At 38.6% G+C, this 18,126-nt stretch overlaps 1 protein-coding gene across 1 annotated transcript in view; it reads right to left on the bottom strand.

The window, feature by feature from the left end:
- Nucleotides 1-295: 295 nt before the first annotated feature.
- Nucleotides 296-18,126, bottom strand: part of YEATS4 (YEATS domain containing 4) — an 18,220-nt gene continuing 389 nt past the window's right edge. The window contains exons 2-7 of the mRNA XM_069081227.1: nt 15,171-15,290; nt 10,439-10,505; nt 10,254-10,348; nt 9,244-9,336; nt 9,060-9,147; nt 296-1,591 (exon numbers count right to left, since the gene is read on the bottom strand). Coding sequence (XP_068937328.1) covers nt 1,422-1,591; nt 9,060-9,147; nt 9,244-9,336; nt 10,254-10,348; nt 10,439-10,505; nt 15,171-15,290 — 633 coding nt within the window. The 3' untranslated portion in view covers nt 296-1,421. The remainder of the gene's footprint in view (nt 1,592-9,059; nt 9,148-9,243; nt 9,337-10,253; nt 10,349-10,438; nt 10,506-15,170; nt 15,291-18,126) is intronic.

The following is an 18,126-nucleotide window of genomic DNA, read 5'->3' as shown; positions in this document are numbered from 1 at the left end:
AACCTACCAAGTACACATTCCTTACTTCATTTTGTATTGGGACATGACATTTTGTTGCTTTTCAGTGGCTACTATAGAAAAAGGGGTAGATTCTTAGTTCTGTTACTCATATGGCATTTGCTTGACTCATGGCTTCTCTAGGTCTGTTTTTTTTTTCATTTGCAAAAATGGAGGGGATGACCTAGTTAATCTGAAGTTTATCCCAGGCCTAAAAATTCCCATTCTAAGCCATGACATTACAAAAGCTTTGGGTAATCACTTACAATAGTATATTTAGCAAAATAATCATTCACAATTTTAAATTAATCCATCAAGATTTATTTCATCTTCAAATATTTATTTACAAACTATATTCAAACATGGAAATACGTTCTTCAGCCTCCCAAGATTATGCCTAAATAAATGAGAGGCATTGTGGCCTAATGGATAGAGTTGGACTCAGAGCCAGCAAGGCCCAAGTCCCATCTCTGACATGCACTGGCTGTGACCCTGGGCAAGTCACTCAACCTTTCAGTGCTTTAGGCAACTCTCAGACTATAAATTGAAGAGAGGATGCCTACCTGCACTGGCAGAAATTTCCTAACCAAGGAGTTCCCAATACCAATGAAATCACAGGTGCAGTCCTTATTCCCTAAATGGGAACCCGCACAGTGACAATTCCTTGAAGAGACTCTTGCCTTGCTGCATTGTCTTAACACGTGAGACAGAATACAAAGACTCCCTTCAAAACCTAGAAGGTGAAAAAAAGTAAACATTCAACAATGTTCCCTGGGAATGAACATTTTTCCAGGTGTCCTTGGAGCTGTACAGTTTACATTTGCAATGTCCTTTGTACTTCAAAAAGCCCCTTCATGTCCATTACTGATGCGTGGGTAAGCCAATGTGGCTTCCATGGCTTTCAGTGTTCTAAGTCCGCACAGGCTTCATGTGGAAGGATCACTGCAGGTAAGGAAAGGTTCATTTCTGTGGTGACCTCTCCATAGCACGTACAAAATAAGCTTAAGCCTACTGGAAGCAGTTAAATGGGCAAGTCCACTTTTTTAAACCCTAATTCTACATTCTGAAAAAATACAAAATTTATGCAAAAGCTATACCTTACAGTGAAAATTTTTCATGAAAGTTTTCAAGCTTTATACACAATGCAATTAAAAACAACAACAATAAACCAGAGGTTGTGCTTGAAGTCATAGAAATGCCCTCGGTGGATTAACAAAATGCTTGTACAATGCATTTTATAATTACATATGCAGATTTTACATTCAAATTGTTTAAGAGGTACAAATCCTTGGAGTCTTTGCTAAGAAGCCTAAGACAGACAACTATGCCTGGCGTTCCTTTAAGAAACATAATAGCACTTACTCCATTTCACAAAATCCACTTTATTTTCAGTTGCTTCCCTACTAAATCCTCCTGAGATTTTTTTATATCTCTTTAGTCTGATCGTCTTCTTCAAGTTTCCTGATTTCATTTTTTAAACAATTGATAGTTTCACGACTTGCTTTTAATCTCTCTTTAAGTTCAGCAATTTCAAAGCTTGTTTTTTTCTTGGCAGCTTCTAATTTCTCCCTGGTTTTTACTTCAAGTTCGGCAACTGGGAAGAAAATAAAATGAGAAATCATTTTATTATTTTCATGTAAAATATCTCCAACAAGCACAATTTTAGCATCATTTTCAGATAGAAGTTTTCCATAATATTTAGCAAATGTGAAAAGTCAATCCTTAAGTTTTACCGCACACCCAGCAAACAGGCAAAGATAACAAAAAACGGGAACAGTCAATGTTATAGGGACTGTAGGAGCATAAGTGCATTGTTGGTGGAGCTGTGAACTAGTCCAGCTATTCTGGTAAATTATTTAGAATCATGCAAAGAGAGTGGCTAAAACATCCATACCCTCTGACCTAGAGATCCCACTCTGACTTCTCAAAGAACAATGAAAAAGAAAGGGTCCAAATATACCTAAGTATTTATAACAGCAACCTTTGTTGGCAATGTCTGCCAATTAGGGAATGGCAAAAGAAACTGTAGTTCATGAATGTTCTAAGTAGTGAATATGAAGCATACAGGGAAGCATGTGAAAGATTTGTATGAACTGGAGAAAAGTAAAACAAGAAAAACTAGGGAAAAAATATACAATGACAAGAAAAGAATAATGGAAAGAACAAGAAAATGTAAATGAATGCTACCAAATCAGGATGACCAAGTTTGGCCCCAAAGGAAATATGACATCTCAAACCACTTCTGCAAAGAGGTGGAGTGCCATGAGTATGGAATACTGTATATAATGTCAGATCCTTAAATTTTCTTATGAATGAATACAAAAGCATTTATTTAGAGCATACTATGTACAGAGAACTGTGCTATTAGGGATATGAACAGAAAAGCAAGAAAGTCCCTGCTCTCGAGAAGCTAACAATCTAATGAGGAAGATACAACAGTATAAGGGACGCTCTTCTGGTGGTGGTGGTGGGGGGGGACATAAACAATGACATGGCAGGAAACGTAGGCGACATAAAAACTAGAGTTATCAAGAAAAGAATTATTTAAAAACAAGAAACAAAGAAAACACACACAAGGTAGGGGAAGTCAATATCAAGTCAAGCAATCTGAACTCAAAGTATTTATAATATTTCCACAGTTGTATACGAATGCCAGACTTTACCATGACCATACTATGTATCTGGGATCTTGTAAAAGGCTCAAATTTCATCTAATTACAAAATTGTAGAGTTGAAAGGAGTCTCGTATTAGTCACCTAATCCAGCCTATACACAAAAAGAATTCCTACTCTTGTAACACACATGACAGGTGATTGTCCAGCCTTTGCCTGAAGATGTGATGTGTATCGAGACAGCTTTTGGACAGTTCTGTTAGGGAGTTTTTCTAGACTTCAAATCTAAATTTGTCTCTATAACTTCCATCCATTGGTCCTGGTTGAGCCCTTTGGAGCCAACGAGAATAAAATTAATGCCTACTCCACAAGCCCTCCCTTCAAATAACTGTTCTTCATGTGATTGCCTGAAGGTCCTTCACCATCATGGATGACCTATTCTGGACCCTAGAATTTGTCAGTTTAAAAACCATGGTACTAGAAATGAACACAATACCAGAAGAGGTCTGGCAAGGGCAGAATACAGTGAGACTACTGCCTTCCTAATTCTAGGAAGTTAGGCCCCTCTTAATGGAGCCCAAAATTGCATTAACTGTTTGGGTTGTGTCATCAAATCAAACTCTTACTGAGTTTGTATTGTAGTGCACTATAAAATCCCGATCTTCAGAACTGATGTTAATTAGAGTCTCCCCCATATTATACTTAAATAGTTGCTTTTTTTTTCCATAGTGAAGTATGAGACAGTACCTATTTCTATGGAATTCTATCTTATTAGATTCAGCTCAATGCTCCAGCCTGTCAAGATCCTGGTGGATTCTGACTCTGTTAACTATCCCTCTCAGCTAAAATCTGATAAGCCTTTACCTAAGTCATTGACAAACATGTTAAGCAGCACAGGACCAAGCATGGACTTTCTACCTAAAATCTAGGTAAACTATGTTTAGAGTATTCTCCTCATCTACTAACCTAAATATATTAGAAATCCTCTATAAATTCTATATTCTCTAAATATACTCATTCATTTGTAATTAAGTGATAAGGCAAGAACTTCAGCACATATAACTAAGTAATGCTTAGCTAGATATATATCTAGCACTCTGTATTGAAATTTTCTTAACTGAATCCATTATACTATTAAAAACATGTATGAAACATTTGTGCACATAAACAGGAAACATTCCATTGTTAACCAAAGACATAAAGCTTCTTCCACTCCAGAACTGCCCAAGTCAGACCAAGGCCCCTCTGGCAATAGGTAAGGAGGTTCTTCCAACAAAGCCAGCGCCAGCCTAACCAGAAATAGGTCAGGCATAACCTGCAGGGTTCTTTTGTGACTGTGTAAAGCAAGAGAAGATGGTTCCCCTAAGAAAGGCCCAGGGTGGTGACTAGCAAGTAGCAACATAGCAGACACAGACCAGATGAAGAAATGATAATTTAAGAATCACTGCATTCTTTGAAAAATTTGTTAAAAAAAAAAAACAAACCGAACAAAAGCAAATATGGGCTAATATATGCTATTTCTAGAAAACTGCCCAGATCTATTCACACCAGAGGGGCAAAGTGATAACAGAAAGAATTAACCTGTAAATTCTCGAAAGGGACTCCAAAAGAAAGTCCCAGGAAAGTCAAAGTCATAATACTGAGCTCTCACAGCAAAGAAAAAAATACTATGAGAATCTAAAAAGATGCTGTTCAATCAAATACTAAGGATGTAGTCAGGATCACTCAAAACCTGGCAGCTTCTACTATGCATGAGAGATCTTGGAATATGATATTTCAGAAGGCAAAGATAGTGCTACAATCAAGAAGAATTTAATTTCTAAGGCAAGGAATGGATCACTGATATAGAACAGAGGGTTTTCAAGTATTTTTGATGAAAATATGAGAGTTGAATAGAAATTCTGAAATACAATCGTAAGAGTCTACAGGAGCAATTGGAAGGGGCTATATGATGACGAGCTAACATTCTAAGAGAGAGAAATGAACAAGTGTCCTTTCAGAACCTCAATGTCCTCAGCTCTGTTTGGAGGGTCTGCAGAGAGGAAAGAGAACAGAAGGTAAAAGGAGGATAACAGGAGTGTAAAAAGAAGGAAGAGTGTAAAACTTGTTATTCTCCCAAGTGGGCTGGTGTACATGAGAAGAAAACCACACAGACACGGAGTATCAAATGAAACTCATTCTAAACAGAAGAGGGCTTCTGAACATGCAGAGATTACTATAGACACATCTAGACACTCTATAAACAACAACAAGAAAACAAACAGGGGGAGGGAATAGTTAATAGCTAATAATACTCTGGTATTATTCTCACTCCTTGTACCTAGCCCTCCTAAGCAAAACAAATTTCCTCATCTTTATGAGATTAAAAGAAAGCGGGAGGAGGGGAAAGGAAGATGTAGTTGTGAGGCAGTAATAGTGATGCCAAAAAAGGGGGGAACCACTGAACCACTTTAAAAACTGAAAAGAACAGAATGATGTTCAGCAGGCGACACAAATAAGAACAATTCTGTTTCTATGACTTGCTCTTTGACCCAGTCACTCTTTAGGATTATTTAGATTCCAATTAATCTTTAATCTCTCTTCACATGGGCATTAAATCTAATGTTTATTGCATCATCATCTGATAAAGATGCATTTAATATTTCTGCCTTTTTGCATGTGACGTTATGATGTTCTAATACAGGGTCAATTTTTGTGTAGGTGCCATATACTGCTGAGAAAAAAGGTATATATTTCCTTTCTATCTCCATTCAGTTTTTTACAGAGGTCTATCATATCTAACTTTTCTTAAATTCTATTTACCTCCTTAACTTCTTTCTTGTTTATTTTATAGTTAGATTTATCTAGTTCTGAGAGGAGAAAGTTGAGGTTCCCCCCCCATACCCCATATATTTTACTGTCCATTTCCACCTCCAATTCATTTAACTCCTCCCTCTAGAAATTTGAATACTGTACCATTTGGTACATGTTTTATATTGATATTACTTTATTCTCTATGGTACCTTTTGGCAATGTAATTTCCTTCCTTGCCTCTTTTAATTAGATTTCTACTTTTGTTTGTCTGAAATCATGATTGCTTCCCCCTCTTTTTAAAACTTCAGCTGTACCATATATTCTGCTCTAGTTTTTTACCTTTATCCTGTGCCTGTTTCAAATGTTTTTTGTAAACAATATATTACAGATTCTGTTTTTTAATCCCCTCTGCTATCTGTTTCCATTTTATGGGAGAGTTCATCCCATTTACATTCAGTTATGAGTACTAACTGTATTTTCCTCCATCCTGTTTTTCCCATTTATACATTCCATTCTCTCTCCTTTCATCCTGTCCCTCCTCACCACTATTTTGCTTCTGACCACTGCCTCTCTCCATCTGCCCTCCCTTCTATCAGGCCACCTCCCTTTTCTTGTTCCCTTTGCCTCCTATTTCCCTACAGGACAGGCCTGCACAACCTGTGGCCCATCAAAGGGTTTCGGACAGCCCGTGAAAAATGTAGAGGATCATCTACATTTTTCACGGGCTGCCCAAAATCCTTTGGTGGGTCGAAGGTTACGCAGGCCCGCTATTGGACAAGATAGAATTCCATACCCAACTAGGTGTGTTCTCTCTTTGAGCTATATCTGATGAGGGAACAATGCTCCCCCCTCCCTTCCTTTCTTCCCCTCTACTATAACAGGCCTTTTGCACCTCATCATGTGATATAATTTACCCCATTCAAGCAGAATTTTGAAAGTAATGAATTTACTACATGCTTTTCCCCTGTTGATGAATAATTTATATTGAAGTTACATTTTAATTCAACATAGTCTCAAAAGACTCCAGTCTTAAAGATTTTTGTGTTAAGAAGTTAATATATAATACCTTAAGAGATGGTGATCTGTTAGCCTGGAGATTTACAGTAATTAGTCAGTGTTTTTCTGGTTTTTGTTAGAATATGATCTACCTCAAATAGCTCATCCAAAAGACATTCTTACAACAAAAAGCTTTTCTTGGTCTGGACAAGTTCGCAGATGTGGTGAGTCATTGCTATTTAAGAATAGTAAAGGATATGGTCACAGACCCAGAGATTTCCAGTGATGTTGATTTATCAATAAGATTGGTCACAAATTCATCAAAATTACTTCTTTAATAAAAATAGCTTCAACCGCTGTGCCTCTGCTGTCAACAGTCAGTATCTTTCTTGTCAGGTGGTGTCTGAGGTCAAAGTGACCATTTTCTGGCTTCTGCAGACTCTCTTCCCATTTATACAATCTCTTTCTTTACATGGACTTTTCTTCATCTTTTTTCTTTGGATATGAGCCAGTGACTTCTTATACATTACTTTTCATCCAATATAATGTTGGATAACTGGGTGGTAGTGCCTTTCACGGAGACAGTAAGCAAGCAAGTGTGGTTCTGCACTCAACTAGTAGAAGCCCCTGTCTGCTCTGGTACTGTTGGACCTCGTGGCAAGGAGATATAAAGTTCCTGGGACTACTCTTGGTTCTTCCAGTCCATCCCCCTCCCCCCCACAATACACTTAAAAAAAAGCAAGCCATATGAAATGAAAATTCATATTGAAATTCAAATTCTTTTTTTCTGTTTAAATTCAAAATTGTTCAATTGAAAAATTATTTGAGAGAAAAACAACCAAACACTATTAGACTTCTATTTCTGAGCTGCGGATAATCATGCTGAATGGGCCCACTATAAATTTGTTATCTAACCACCAGATCATTCCAAACCTTCTCAACTTTTCCTCTTCTTAACAGAGACCTCACTGCCCACTTTGTTGAGAAATTCTGGGCTATGTAAAAGGAACTTCCTCAAGTCCCCTAATGCTTGCATATGGTAATAGATTTATCTATAATCTGGATCCCATCTCTTCCATCATTTGGAATTAGAATGCTTCATTAGAAATCATTTTTAATCTCCTCTATTGTACTGGTTCTTTCCCTCAGCTTACAAACATGCTCTGGTCTCCGTTACTTTACAACTCCTCAAGCTATCATTCCCCTTCTCTTTTCTGCCTCGTTCCTAGAAAGAGTATCCCATACTTGCTGCCTCTATTTTTTCACTACTCACTCATTCTCCAACTCTTTGTAACTTGGCTTCTACCCACACCACTGTACTGAAATAGACCATTTCTATAACCCCTATCAAATTCAATGATCTTTCCCTCTGTCATCATCCTACTTGACTTCTCATTAGCATAAGACATCGAGGACTATTTCCTCTATTCCTTGGTTCTAATCCCTTGATTCTACTCTCATGCCTTTCCTCTTGCCTCTCTCATTATCTTTCCTCTCTTTTACTAGCTCATCTTCCTCTCAGCCTTTAAACACAAATTTACCCTCAAGTTCTGTCTTAAGTCTCTCCACTACCATGGTCTCAATCCTTCTATCCAGACAAGTCACAAATCCTTACTTCCATCTCAACATTTCTCTAGGCACTAGTACTCTATTTTCAGCTGCCTCCTGGCTCTCTCCACCAGGATGTCCTGTCAGCACCTCAAACTCAGGGTGTCTAGATTGACACCTTTCCCCAACCTTTCTATTTCTTTTAATGGCACCCTCACCCTTTCTAGTATGCCAGGATTCTAACAGTAAGTTAAGACATCTCCTTTTCCTTTACCCCACACAAAACCAATCAACTGGGGGCTCCGACTTCCACCTCCTCCAATTCATGTAAAAGGCGACTCTGAAGAAACTTTGGAGCTACAGAACCCACAAAATGACACAGAGAAGCTAACCTACTGCTGAGGACAGACTGGTAGGCCAGAAGGAAGCGGCCAGTGCAGTGCTCTGGGAGTCGACAATCAGCCCCCAATAAGCCGGAGGTTTTAGCCTCAGGGCAGGCCTGACCAGCTGCTGGCTGGAAGGACTTCAGATCACCAGCAGCTGTGAAGGTTTCCAGAATTATCAACACATAGATACTAAGGACAAAGTGAGAGGTCAGTGTAGTGCGGGCTTTGGGATCCAACAGTTCGGGAGTGTGGTCGGCCTTTGACCCTGGGGCGAGAGGCCACTGAGGTTGGTGGCCCTGTAGCCACAGCCACGTGACTGCTTCAGCTCCTGGCCTGCAGATTGCAGGCGGACCAAGCAACCAGTCTGAGGGGTAATTGCTCTTGCTTTAACCTGCTTGGATCTGGATTGCAGTCTAGGGTGGAGGTCCTGGGGTGTGCAACCAGCTTGCCAGAGTGTGAGGAGACCTCAGAGAGGACACCCATCCAATACCTTCGGCAGCTCAGAAAACCCCAGTGTTTGGGATGAAGCTCCCCTGTCTGGTGGCAGAGTCCTACTGTGGCAAAAAGCCCAAAAGTCAAGTAGTTGAGTGGCAAACGTGGGAAGCGAAGCAAGCAGAGCAACCCAATTTTTTTTATAAGCAATAATGACATCAGGTAGCTTTTTACACCATCACAAAATACAGTTCCATCATAATGTATGTAAATCATTACATATTTTAATACTTACATTCTGTTTCATGCTTATAGGCTCCTAAGGTTAGCTGGCGAGATGTCGTTAATAACTGTTGCATCATTGCTGTTGGATCTTGAAATATCTAGAAACAACAATAAAAAACAAACTTTAAAGTTTGGCACTTATAGTCCTTTCCTTAAAAAAATGATCTGAGGTCTCATTTTAAAAAAATTCTTACCATTTCATCATAGAATTCAGAAACCACAGTCTTTTTTCCCAGCATTGCATTGGTGTCTGACTGAAATAGCTTTAATAAGTGATAAAGTGTTACCTACAAATAAAAATAGATGACAAATAAGTGTATTTTCCATTATCATCACAAAACATTTGCCAGTCATGTGACTGTGCTTAAACAAAGATAGTGCCAGTATAATAATAACAGGTTCATTTACAGAGAACTTTAGGGTTGACAAGTGTTTTACATACACTTTAAAAATATGATCCTTACAACAATCCTCTAAGTTAGGTGTTATTAGGGTCTTTATTTTATAAATGAGGAAACTGAGGCTGAGAGGTAATCTGTTAACCAGTTTTGGTCAAGCTGGTGATTGTGCCTGAGGTACTTATGACGAATCACAACAGTGATCATAAATTTGAAACTATCAATAATTAGCAATGGAAAAATACTAAGACCATGTAACAATATCATTAACTTGATGCTGATGCTAACAAGATGTTAATGTGGGCATCAAGTCAAAATCATTAAAATCTTATTTTGACTCCAGTCTATGGGCTAAATTATTTGCTCACTCCACAGTTCAGCAAAACTAACCAACAAACACTAGCTGAGTCTGACAGTATATATAATATCTAACAAGACTGCTTAATAACACAGAGAGCATTTCTCTCAGTAGACAGAAAATGGTTAAGTGTCTGTCAGCAATAGTGTGGAAGTACTTGAATTGGAAGGGGGAACGTTTCATCTAGATCAGGTCTAAACCATTTTGCTTCATGAACCCCTATGGCAGTCTGGTGATCTCTATGGACCCCTTCTCAGAATAATGTATTTCTTAATTAAAAAAAAAATCCATCACTACATTTTCATGATGTTTATTATTTTAGAACTTATTTTAACATCTCCCCCCATCTTGAGTTCCAAATTCTCTCCCTCCGCCAGAAGGCATTTCTCAATTTGATATAGGTTATACATGTATAATCATTACGCTAACATTTTTAAAGTTTACTTACAGGTCTTTCATTAGGATCAATGAAAAATATTTTGATGATTATTTCAAATTCACCCCAACCTGTTTCTGTAATCTCATACGGTGGCTTAGTAACAACTGAAAAGAAGAAAATAACATAAATGCAAACAACTGCTTTTTATTTTATTTTTAAAAATACTTTATAAATTAAAAGTCAAAATAATATACCTCTTAAAGGATTACCATAGCTTTCATGCAATTTAAACTGGATTTTCTTCACATATGCTGACATATCCTAAAATACAAACACAGTGGCAGATTATGTTCTATCATCTTTAAATTAAAGGCACTAAGGGAATAGTAAATTGCACAGGTAATATTTTATTTTATTTTTTATGAGCAATCGGGATTAAGTAACTTGCTCAAGGTTACACGGCCAATTATTTCTGGGTGTGGTGCTAAGTGTCAGAGTCCGGATTCGATCCCCAGGTCATCCCGACACTGGAGCTGGTGCTCTTAGTCGCTGAGCCACCTGGCTGCCCCTACAGGTAATATTTTAATTTAAAAAAATTAATGCCTCCAAATATTTTTAGTTTGAAAACTCAATTATTTTTAATTGTATAGGAAAGTTGGTGGTAAATATTTCTGCATCCTACAAAGAATCAGCCCCCAATTAGCCTATTTTAAAGTCCAGATTTGTAATACAGGAAATTCATCTATGTAAGCTTATGTTCCTAGAAAAGGGCTGTTGATTAGCATTTTTCCAAAGGAAAAAATAGCAAAAAATGGGGCATTATATGCCTTACCAGGGATCAGCTTTTGTACAAATGAGCATGAACATATTTAATCATCTATAAGCAAAATAAGTGCACTAGTATAAGACCTACCAAAGTAAATATGACTAGATTAAACATAATCTTAAAGAGAGGCAAATTTTGGCTCAAGGAGGAAAAAAATAACAATTAATGCTGCCTCACTAAGTTCCTTATCACTGAAAGTCTTTTTGTGGAGGTTGGCTTTGTGAATTTATTGTGTAAGAAATTTGTGATTTAGTTATCTTAGTTTGGTTGAGATATCTGAGGTCTTCCTCATTTCTAAGATCCCATCATCCCAAATCACTTGTTGCTTCGGTCCTCTTTCCTTATCTATACATTGTGTGGTATAAAGGAAACATCAATTAACTGGGGAATAAGAAAGCTTAATTAGTCTGAGCTCTGCCATGAACTAGCTACGTGACCCTAAACAAGGTCTTTCCATTGCTATGGGGCCCAGCTTCTTCATCTAAAGGGAGGAGTTTGGACAAAATGAGCTGTAAGATCTCTTGCAGCAATAATATTTCTAGTCTATGAGAGAGCGATCATATCATTTGCAAGGGGACTTCTGAGGAAACTCGAGGCACCTGACAATCTGAGAAACACCTCTGGGATTACTGCCTTCTTTTTTTTTATTGTACATTTCTAATGCCAAGAACAGGCATTAGAGATGAAACTGTTAAGGTCATTCTGTTACCTTATAAACAGAAGGCCTTTCTGTTTTCTTGGGTTGCTATCAATTAGCTCCATCTTGTGTTATATTAAACATATTTGGTCTTTAAAAGGGACAAGCCAATTCTTTTTTGCACTCATCATCATTGATCTCTCATCACACTGTTGCTTCAAACTTGAAGGCACGCTGTGTTGAGTGGGGTTGTGAATCTACAACACTAAGTCTTTCCATTTTAGCCACAAATCCTGCACTTTTCCTAATAATGGTGTATTTCAATTTTCCCTAGAACACAGCCTTTTGTTTTATTTGCCCTGTTAACTATGTTTAAGGATGCTACGTGACTATAAACCAAACTGAATTATTTTCTAACAAATATACTAGAACTTACAAATTCAAATGAATGCTATTCTTCAAAGTATCTTATAGTGTAGGCTGGAAACCACTGACTCAAATGGGGCAGCTATTGTTCAAAACAATTTTGAATTGTCAAAATAACTCATAAGGCCCAGCTTGCTTCATGGACCTTTTGCAATTTCCCACTCTACTCCTCAAATTGATTTAAGGGGCCTGGATTTAATCACAGGATTTATAATATAGCTATTTGTGTGCTTTTCTCATTCCCCTTCAATTCTGCAAACTCCAGGAGGGCAGGGACTGAGTGTGGTCTTTGTATACACAAGACCTCACTAGCATAATGCCCTGGTGAAAGGGTTATGGGATTTAAAGATCTTCCATGCCCCATTGGACTTGCTGACGTAGCAGGAAGGGGCGGAGCAAGAGGAAGCGGAAGCCAAGCTGGAGTTCCTGCGGTGGCTGGCGGTGGTGGCGACAGCGGCGGCAGCAGCAGAGGCAGCGCGAAGCCCTTTTTGAGTTAACCAGAATTTCTGCTAAGGACTCCTGCTGAGGACTGCCAGGGGCTGGAGCTGCTGGGAGTGCGCTTCCCGGACGCTGGGTGGTTGCTGTGAGTGGGGAGAGGAGGACCTTTGCCTGAGGTAGCCTGTTCTGTTTTAAAGGCTTGAAAATGTGGGTGCTTTCTACTTTATCTACCTGTGCCAATATCATAACTACTCTGATGGCTTTCACTTTCTGGTTTTGGGACTCAGTCTTTTGGTATCTTAATAAATTTTCTAGTTTATTTCCCCATATGGCAAGCATGACGTATTTTGTAATGGATAACTATATCAGCATATTTGTAATCACCATAGGCATTGTGAATATGGCATTGCTGATACACCTGGACACAGCAGATGCCTGATAACTGTTGGCTGAATCCTTTCATTCCTGCGAGATTAGGTTAGCTTCTCTTCCTTGCCATTTCCCTTGCATTGGGAACTACCCACAAACCTTGAAAAGCAAGACTATAAGAAGCATGGAAGCAAGAACCTGGGGGATAGACAGAATGGCTTCCTCATGAAATTTCATTCATGCATTATTTTCCTATGACTATTTTTGTTAATGGCTCTTAGCTTGAATCTTTGGAGTCAGCTATGACTCTTTACTCTCATGCCCTATTAGGAGTGAAATGTAATTGAGTCTATCTCCATAACTGTTATGGCATCTAGACTCTCCTTCCCAATGTCACCAGTCCAGTGGAGGCCTTCATTCTCCCCTGCCTGGATCTTGCAGTAGCATCTTACCTGTTCCCTGCCCTAATCTACCCCTTACACCCCTGCCAGGGGCACCTTGCTAATACATCACTATGATCACTTCATTCTCCTGTTCAGAAAACCTGTAGCGGGCTTCCACTGCCCAAAGTACAAACTCTTAAGGCTGGCATTCAACACCCTCAGTCTGGTTCTAACCCCTCTTTCCCAGCCTAATCTAGCAATATTTCGATTACTGTAGCCTATGTCACAGGCAAAATGAACCAGTCACAAGCTCTGACCATCATTCTGCCCTGTCTGATCTCTATCTCTGTTCAGGGGCCCCTAATGAAATATTTCCCTTTTTAAAAATAAGATTTTATCTTTTATGAAGTTTCTCTGTTTCAGTTGGAACTTCAAAACTTTTGGCTGTACTTTGTATGAGCTCTTGTTCTGGCACTTACTGTCTAATCTCTATTAAATTTATTGATGTATATGGCTGTAAACTTGAGAACACTGACCATGTCTGATTCCTAGATATAAAAGGTCACATCACAAACAAATTAAAGAAGTATGGAAAGAGATACTTTTCACAAATATGGATGGGAGAGAATACATTTTTCACAGATATAGATGGAGAAAGTTCTTGATTAAATAAGGGCCAGAAGATCATAGGAGATAAAATGAATACTTCTGATTACATAAAACTGAAAAACTTGATCCCAAGCAAAATCAAATGGGCTGAATTAGAAGGGAAACAGTTGGGGGAAAAAAATCTTTACAGTAAATTTCTTTGATAAAGGCCATAGTACATATGGAACTGATTTAAATATATAAGAAAGACAACCATTTGACCATTTTCCTGAACATATGTTTACTTGTTACCAAGTTTTTAATGGGGGGGAGTCATAGTGATGTTCCACGTCCCAGTATCTAAGAGAAAACAATATCATTGAGGCATTTTTTTTTTAAATGTAGAGAACAGAAGAGAGTTCAGAGGCAACCAAGTATGACAACTTTCAAACTAGCATTCTGAATTATATACCTTTAAAAAAAGCAAGATAGGGGCAGCTAGGTGGCGCAGTGAGTAAAGCGCCGCCCCGGAGTCAGGAGGACCACAGTTAGGTTCTGGCCCCAGACACTTAACACCTACATAAAAACAAAACAAAACAAACAAAAAAAAAACTAGCCGTGTAATCTTGGGCAAGTTACTCAACCGCAATTGCCCTCCAAAAGGGAAAAAAAAAGCAAAATAAAAACATTCATAATGATTAGTGGTTTGGTATACAATGCTCTTATTCTGTTCTTTGCATAAAACAAAAAATCGATGTTTATTAACATGAAATTAAAAGCAACAAAAAATTAGTTAAAATTCATCATAAGTGTTATAAATTTGTAATATGAATATAAATACACATCATCATAAAGGAAAATAACTAAGCTGAAGACTAAATGTCATTTTACTAATGTGGGCACACTTTAAACTTTTATTGCTTCTACCATCCTAACTTTACATTTTTAGAAATTTAGTATTCCAATATTGTTTCCCAACGTAAGACTGAAGCCACTGTTTTAAGAATTATGTTACGATGCAAATGCTGCCTTACTATATTTATTTTATATAATACCCCTACAGGAATGGAATACTTTCCAAGCCTCAAATTTTAGATTAATATAAAATCTGCAGTATTTTTCTTATAGTCAGTGGCAATAGTCACACAAGTGACGGTATCATAACCTTCAAGTAAGTTAAAAAAATGTCCTCCCATGAAAATGGCTCACTCAAAATATATGACCTTAACTGTATTATGCTTTCTTTGAGTCATTTCAATGAAAATAAATTTAGAAAAGCTGTTACAACTGTTTATAAAAGACAAAAATATTTCTCCTACCTCATTCCTGTATGGTTTCACATATACTGTCCACTGATGAGTATGACCATCTTCTTCTCTTTTCTTTCCAAAATAACGTGCAACATTACCATAAACTATGGGTTTAACGATAGTAACCCCCTGAAAGAGAAATTATTTTAAAATTCACTAAACATTATATTATGACCCAGACACTAATAGAAGACAGAAGTCTTAACAATTTACTATAGTTGCCGGGGGGCCAATAATTCAATAGTATCATTTTTGTTTCCTTATGGCACATCCGTTTTGGATTAATTAATAAATATCTATAATGCACAAATTTAAACATTATACTACATACAGTTCTTTTCTGGAAAATGTTAACACATTTAATTGTGCAAAATACTTTGTAAATAGGAATGATTATTTAACTGTTTATCTTTTAAATTCTTTGATGCTATTTTACTGTTATTTGCCAGCACCAACTAATTCAATTGCAAATAGGAATAATTTTGCTTGTGAAATTTATTAGACAAAGAAAATGTGTCAAAGCTTTTCTTTCAGCAAAACCTGTAGCAAGAGGCAGCTAGGCTACATGGTGGCTAAAGTGCCGGACTTGAAATCAGGAAGACCTGAGTCAAACCTAGCCTTAGGCACCCACTCGCTGCGTGACTCTGGGCAAGCTCACTCTGTTTCAGTTTCTTTGTCTGTAAAATAGTGATAATAGCACCTACCTCCCAGGGTAGCTGTGAGGATAAAATAAAATGCAACACTATTTGAAAAGTGCTTTGAAAACCTTCAATGTGTTATAAAAATACTCATTATTATTAAGCTTCTGATTTATGTGCGATGTTAAAACACTATATGGTATAATACCTGTTTGTGAGAAATAAAGCACAGTAAATGGCTAAGATGCTATCACTGTAGGCTAGCTACAGGCTTAGACTTCCCAGCCTTCACCTCATCAAACATTTAACAAATTCTTACTTGGGACTCTCCATCACAGGCATTGTCAGTCACTGAAACAACGTCCAAATGCCACAAGGTCCAGTCACTTACTCAACATCCTTGATATATTTTAACATAAATTAGCCGTTAAATATACACAGAGGGTAGTGGAGAGGGGAAGGACGATAAGCAGATACCTTCAAATTCTGATAGTCCCCTAGTTAGAACAATCAATCAACAAGATTTTATTAAGCAGCTACTTTGTGCCCGGAGCAGGGAAGAAGGAGGGACTTGATCTGAGATTTCATTAGTACAAGGAACTCCCTGACCAATACAAATCATTATCTTCTCAGCCAGGAGGGAGGGTGGGGTCGCGGGGGTGGGGGTGGGGGAGAGGGCTGACATTCTAAGCAGTGGAGGATATATGTTCACATTTAAGTAAAAACTGATTTTTTTTGGGGGGGGGGGGGCATCAGTTCTGTGATTTCATTAACATAGTATGGAACTATGGGTGAGAAAACACCCTCAATCAGTGCAGCACCTACTCAGAAACTCTCAGCCTTAGAGAATTTCCTGGGGTACTGTAACTAGCTCAGGATCACACAAATTTATTCTCTTAAAAAGAATCACAAAGCGATTATTCTTTTTATATTTATTTGAACACACCTTTATATTAGGTTTACAGATTTAGAACTGGAAGGAATTAAGAGTTGCCCGAGGCACTGAGAGGTCAAGTACCTTTTCCCCAGTATCATTCAGCATTTGCTCTCTTTATTTTTGTATATTCTTGTTTAACAAATCCATAGATCTGGAGCTGGAAGGAAGCTATCTTGTATTGTTCAGTCAAGTCTGACTCTGAGATCCCATTTGGCATGTTCTTTGCAAAGAACCTGGAGTGGTTTACCATTTCCTTTCCCAGATCGTTTTCAGATGAGGAAACTGAGGCAAACAGGGTTATGTGATTTGCTCAGGGTTGCCCAGTCAGTAAGTGTTTGAGACGGGATTTGAACTAATGAAGAAGTCTTCAAGACTGCAGGCCTGGCGCTCCATCTGCTGCATCACCTGGCTGTGGAAGGGAGCTTAGAAGCTGTCAAATCCTGCTCCTTTGCTGTTGTTGCTTATCCTTTGTTCCCCAAGTGATGTCCCATGACCTCAGGGAGGTGATGCCATGACATGTAAGAGAACTGAATTTAAGTGAGGGAGGGCTGGGCAAAGTCACCAGCCTCACTTTCTCCTCCACAGCCATCGGGGTCCAGTGGCCAAATATAGATCAGGAGACTGGAGATGGCCCTGGGTGCAGTGGGAGGCCTTGGCCTTTAAGCTAAGGTCTTTCCATGGTCTCCTTTATTTTATAGATGAGTGAAGCCTTTACCAAAGGCTTCTAAGTGTTAAGTACTGGGGATACAAAGAGAAAAGACAGTCCCTGCCCTCAAGCAGCTCACATTCTTTCAGCACCGGTTTGGAACAGATACAAATCCATGGTCCTGGAGGTTCACGCCCCTTCATGAATGTCATTTCCAATATTAAGAGATGTTTCTGATGTTGAACCACCTGACTTTGATCTAATGAAGAAACTGAAGCTGACTGGTCTGGGGAGGCAGGATTTGAACCCCGGTCTTGCTTTCTCCCAAGTCTGTCGAACCACCAAAACACAGGGTGTTTACTAGCAGTGTGACCTCGGGCAAGTCACTGAACTTCTGCCTGCCTCAGTTTCCTCCTCTGCAACCTGGGAATAACAATAGCACCCTCCCTCACGGGGTTTTGTGAAGATGAGCAGAGTTAACATACATAGAGCACTCCGTAAATAATCATAAAAATTGTAAACTATAAATAAACGCTATTATTATTATTACTAATAAAAAATAAAGTGTCCCCAAAGTCCAGGCGCAGTTGTTCGCGTCCTGGGCGCGGGGGTTGGTTTTATCTGCATCCTCAGCGCCCAGTACAGGGACAGGTACCAAACAGATGCTGGACGAGGCCTCCCACAGGGAGAAACGGAAAAGCCGAGGCGCAAATAAAAAGGCAGGCAGGGGGAGGGGCCGGAGCA

This window comes from Petaurus breviceps, unplaced genomic scaffold (genome assembly GCF_028583685.1).
Source record: "Petaurus breviceps papuanus isolate PSGF00001 unplaced genomic scaffold, PetGlider_PUasm1.0 154, whole genome shotgun sequence".
In the NCBI taxonomy this organism is placed as follows: domain Eukaryota; kingdom Metazoa; phylum Chordata; class Mammalia; order Diprotodontia; family Petauridae; genus Petaurus; species Petaurus breviceps.
The sequence above is the reverse complement of the archived record's forward strand: the minus strand, read 5'-3'. Positions and strand labels throughout refer to the sequence as shown.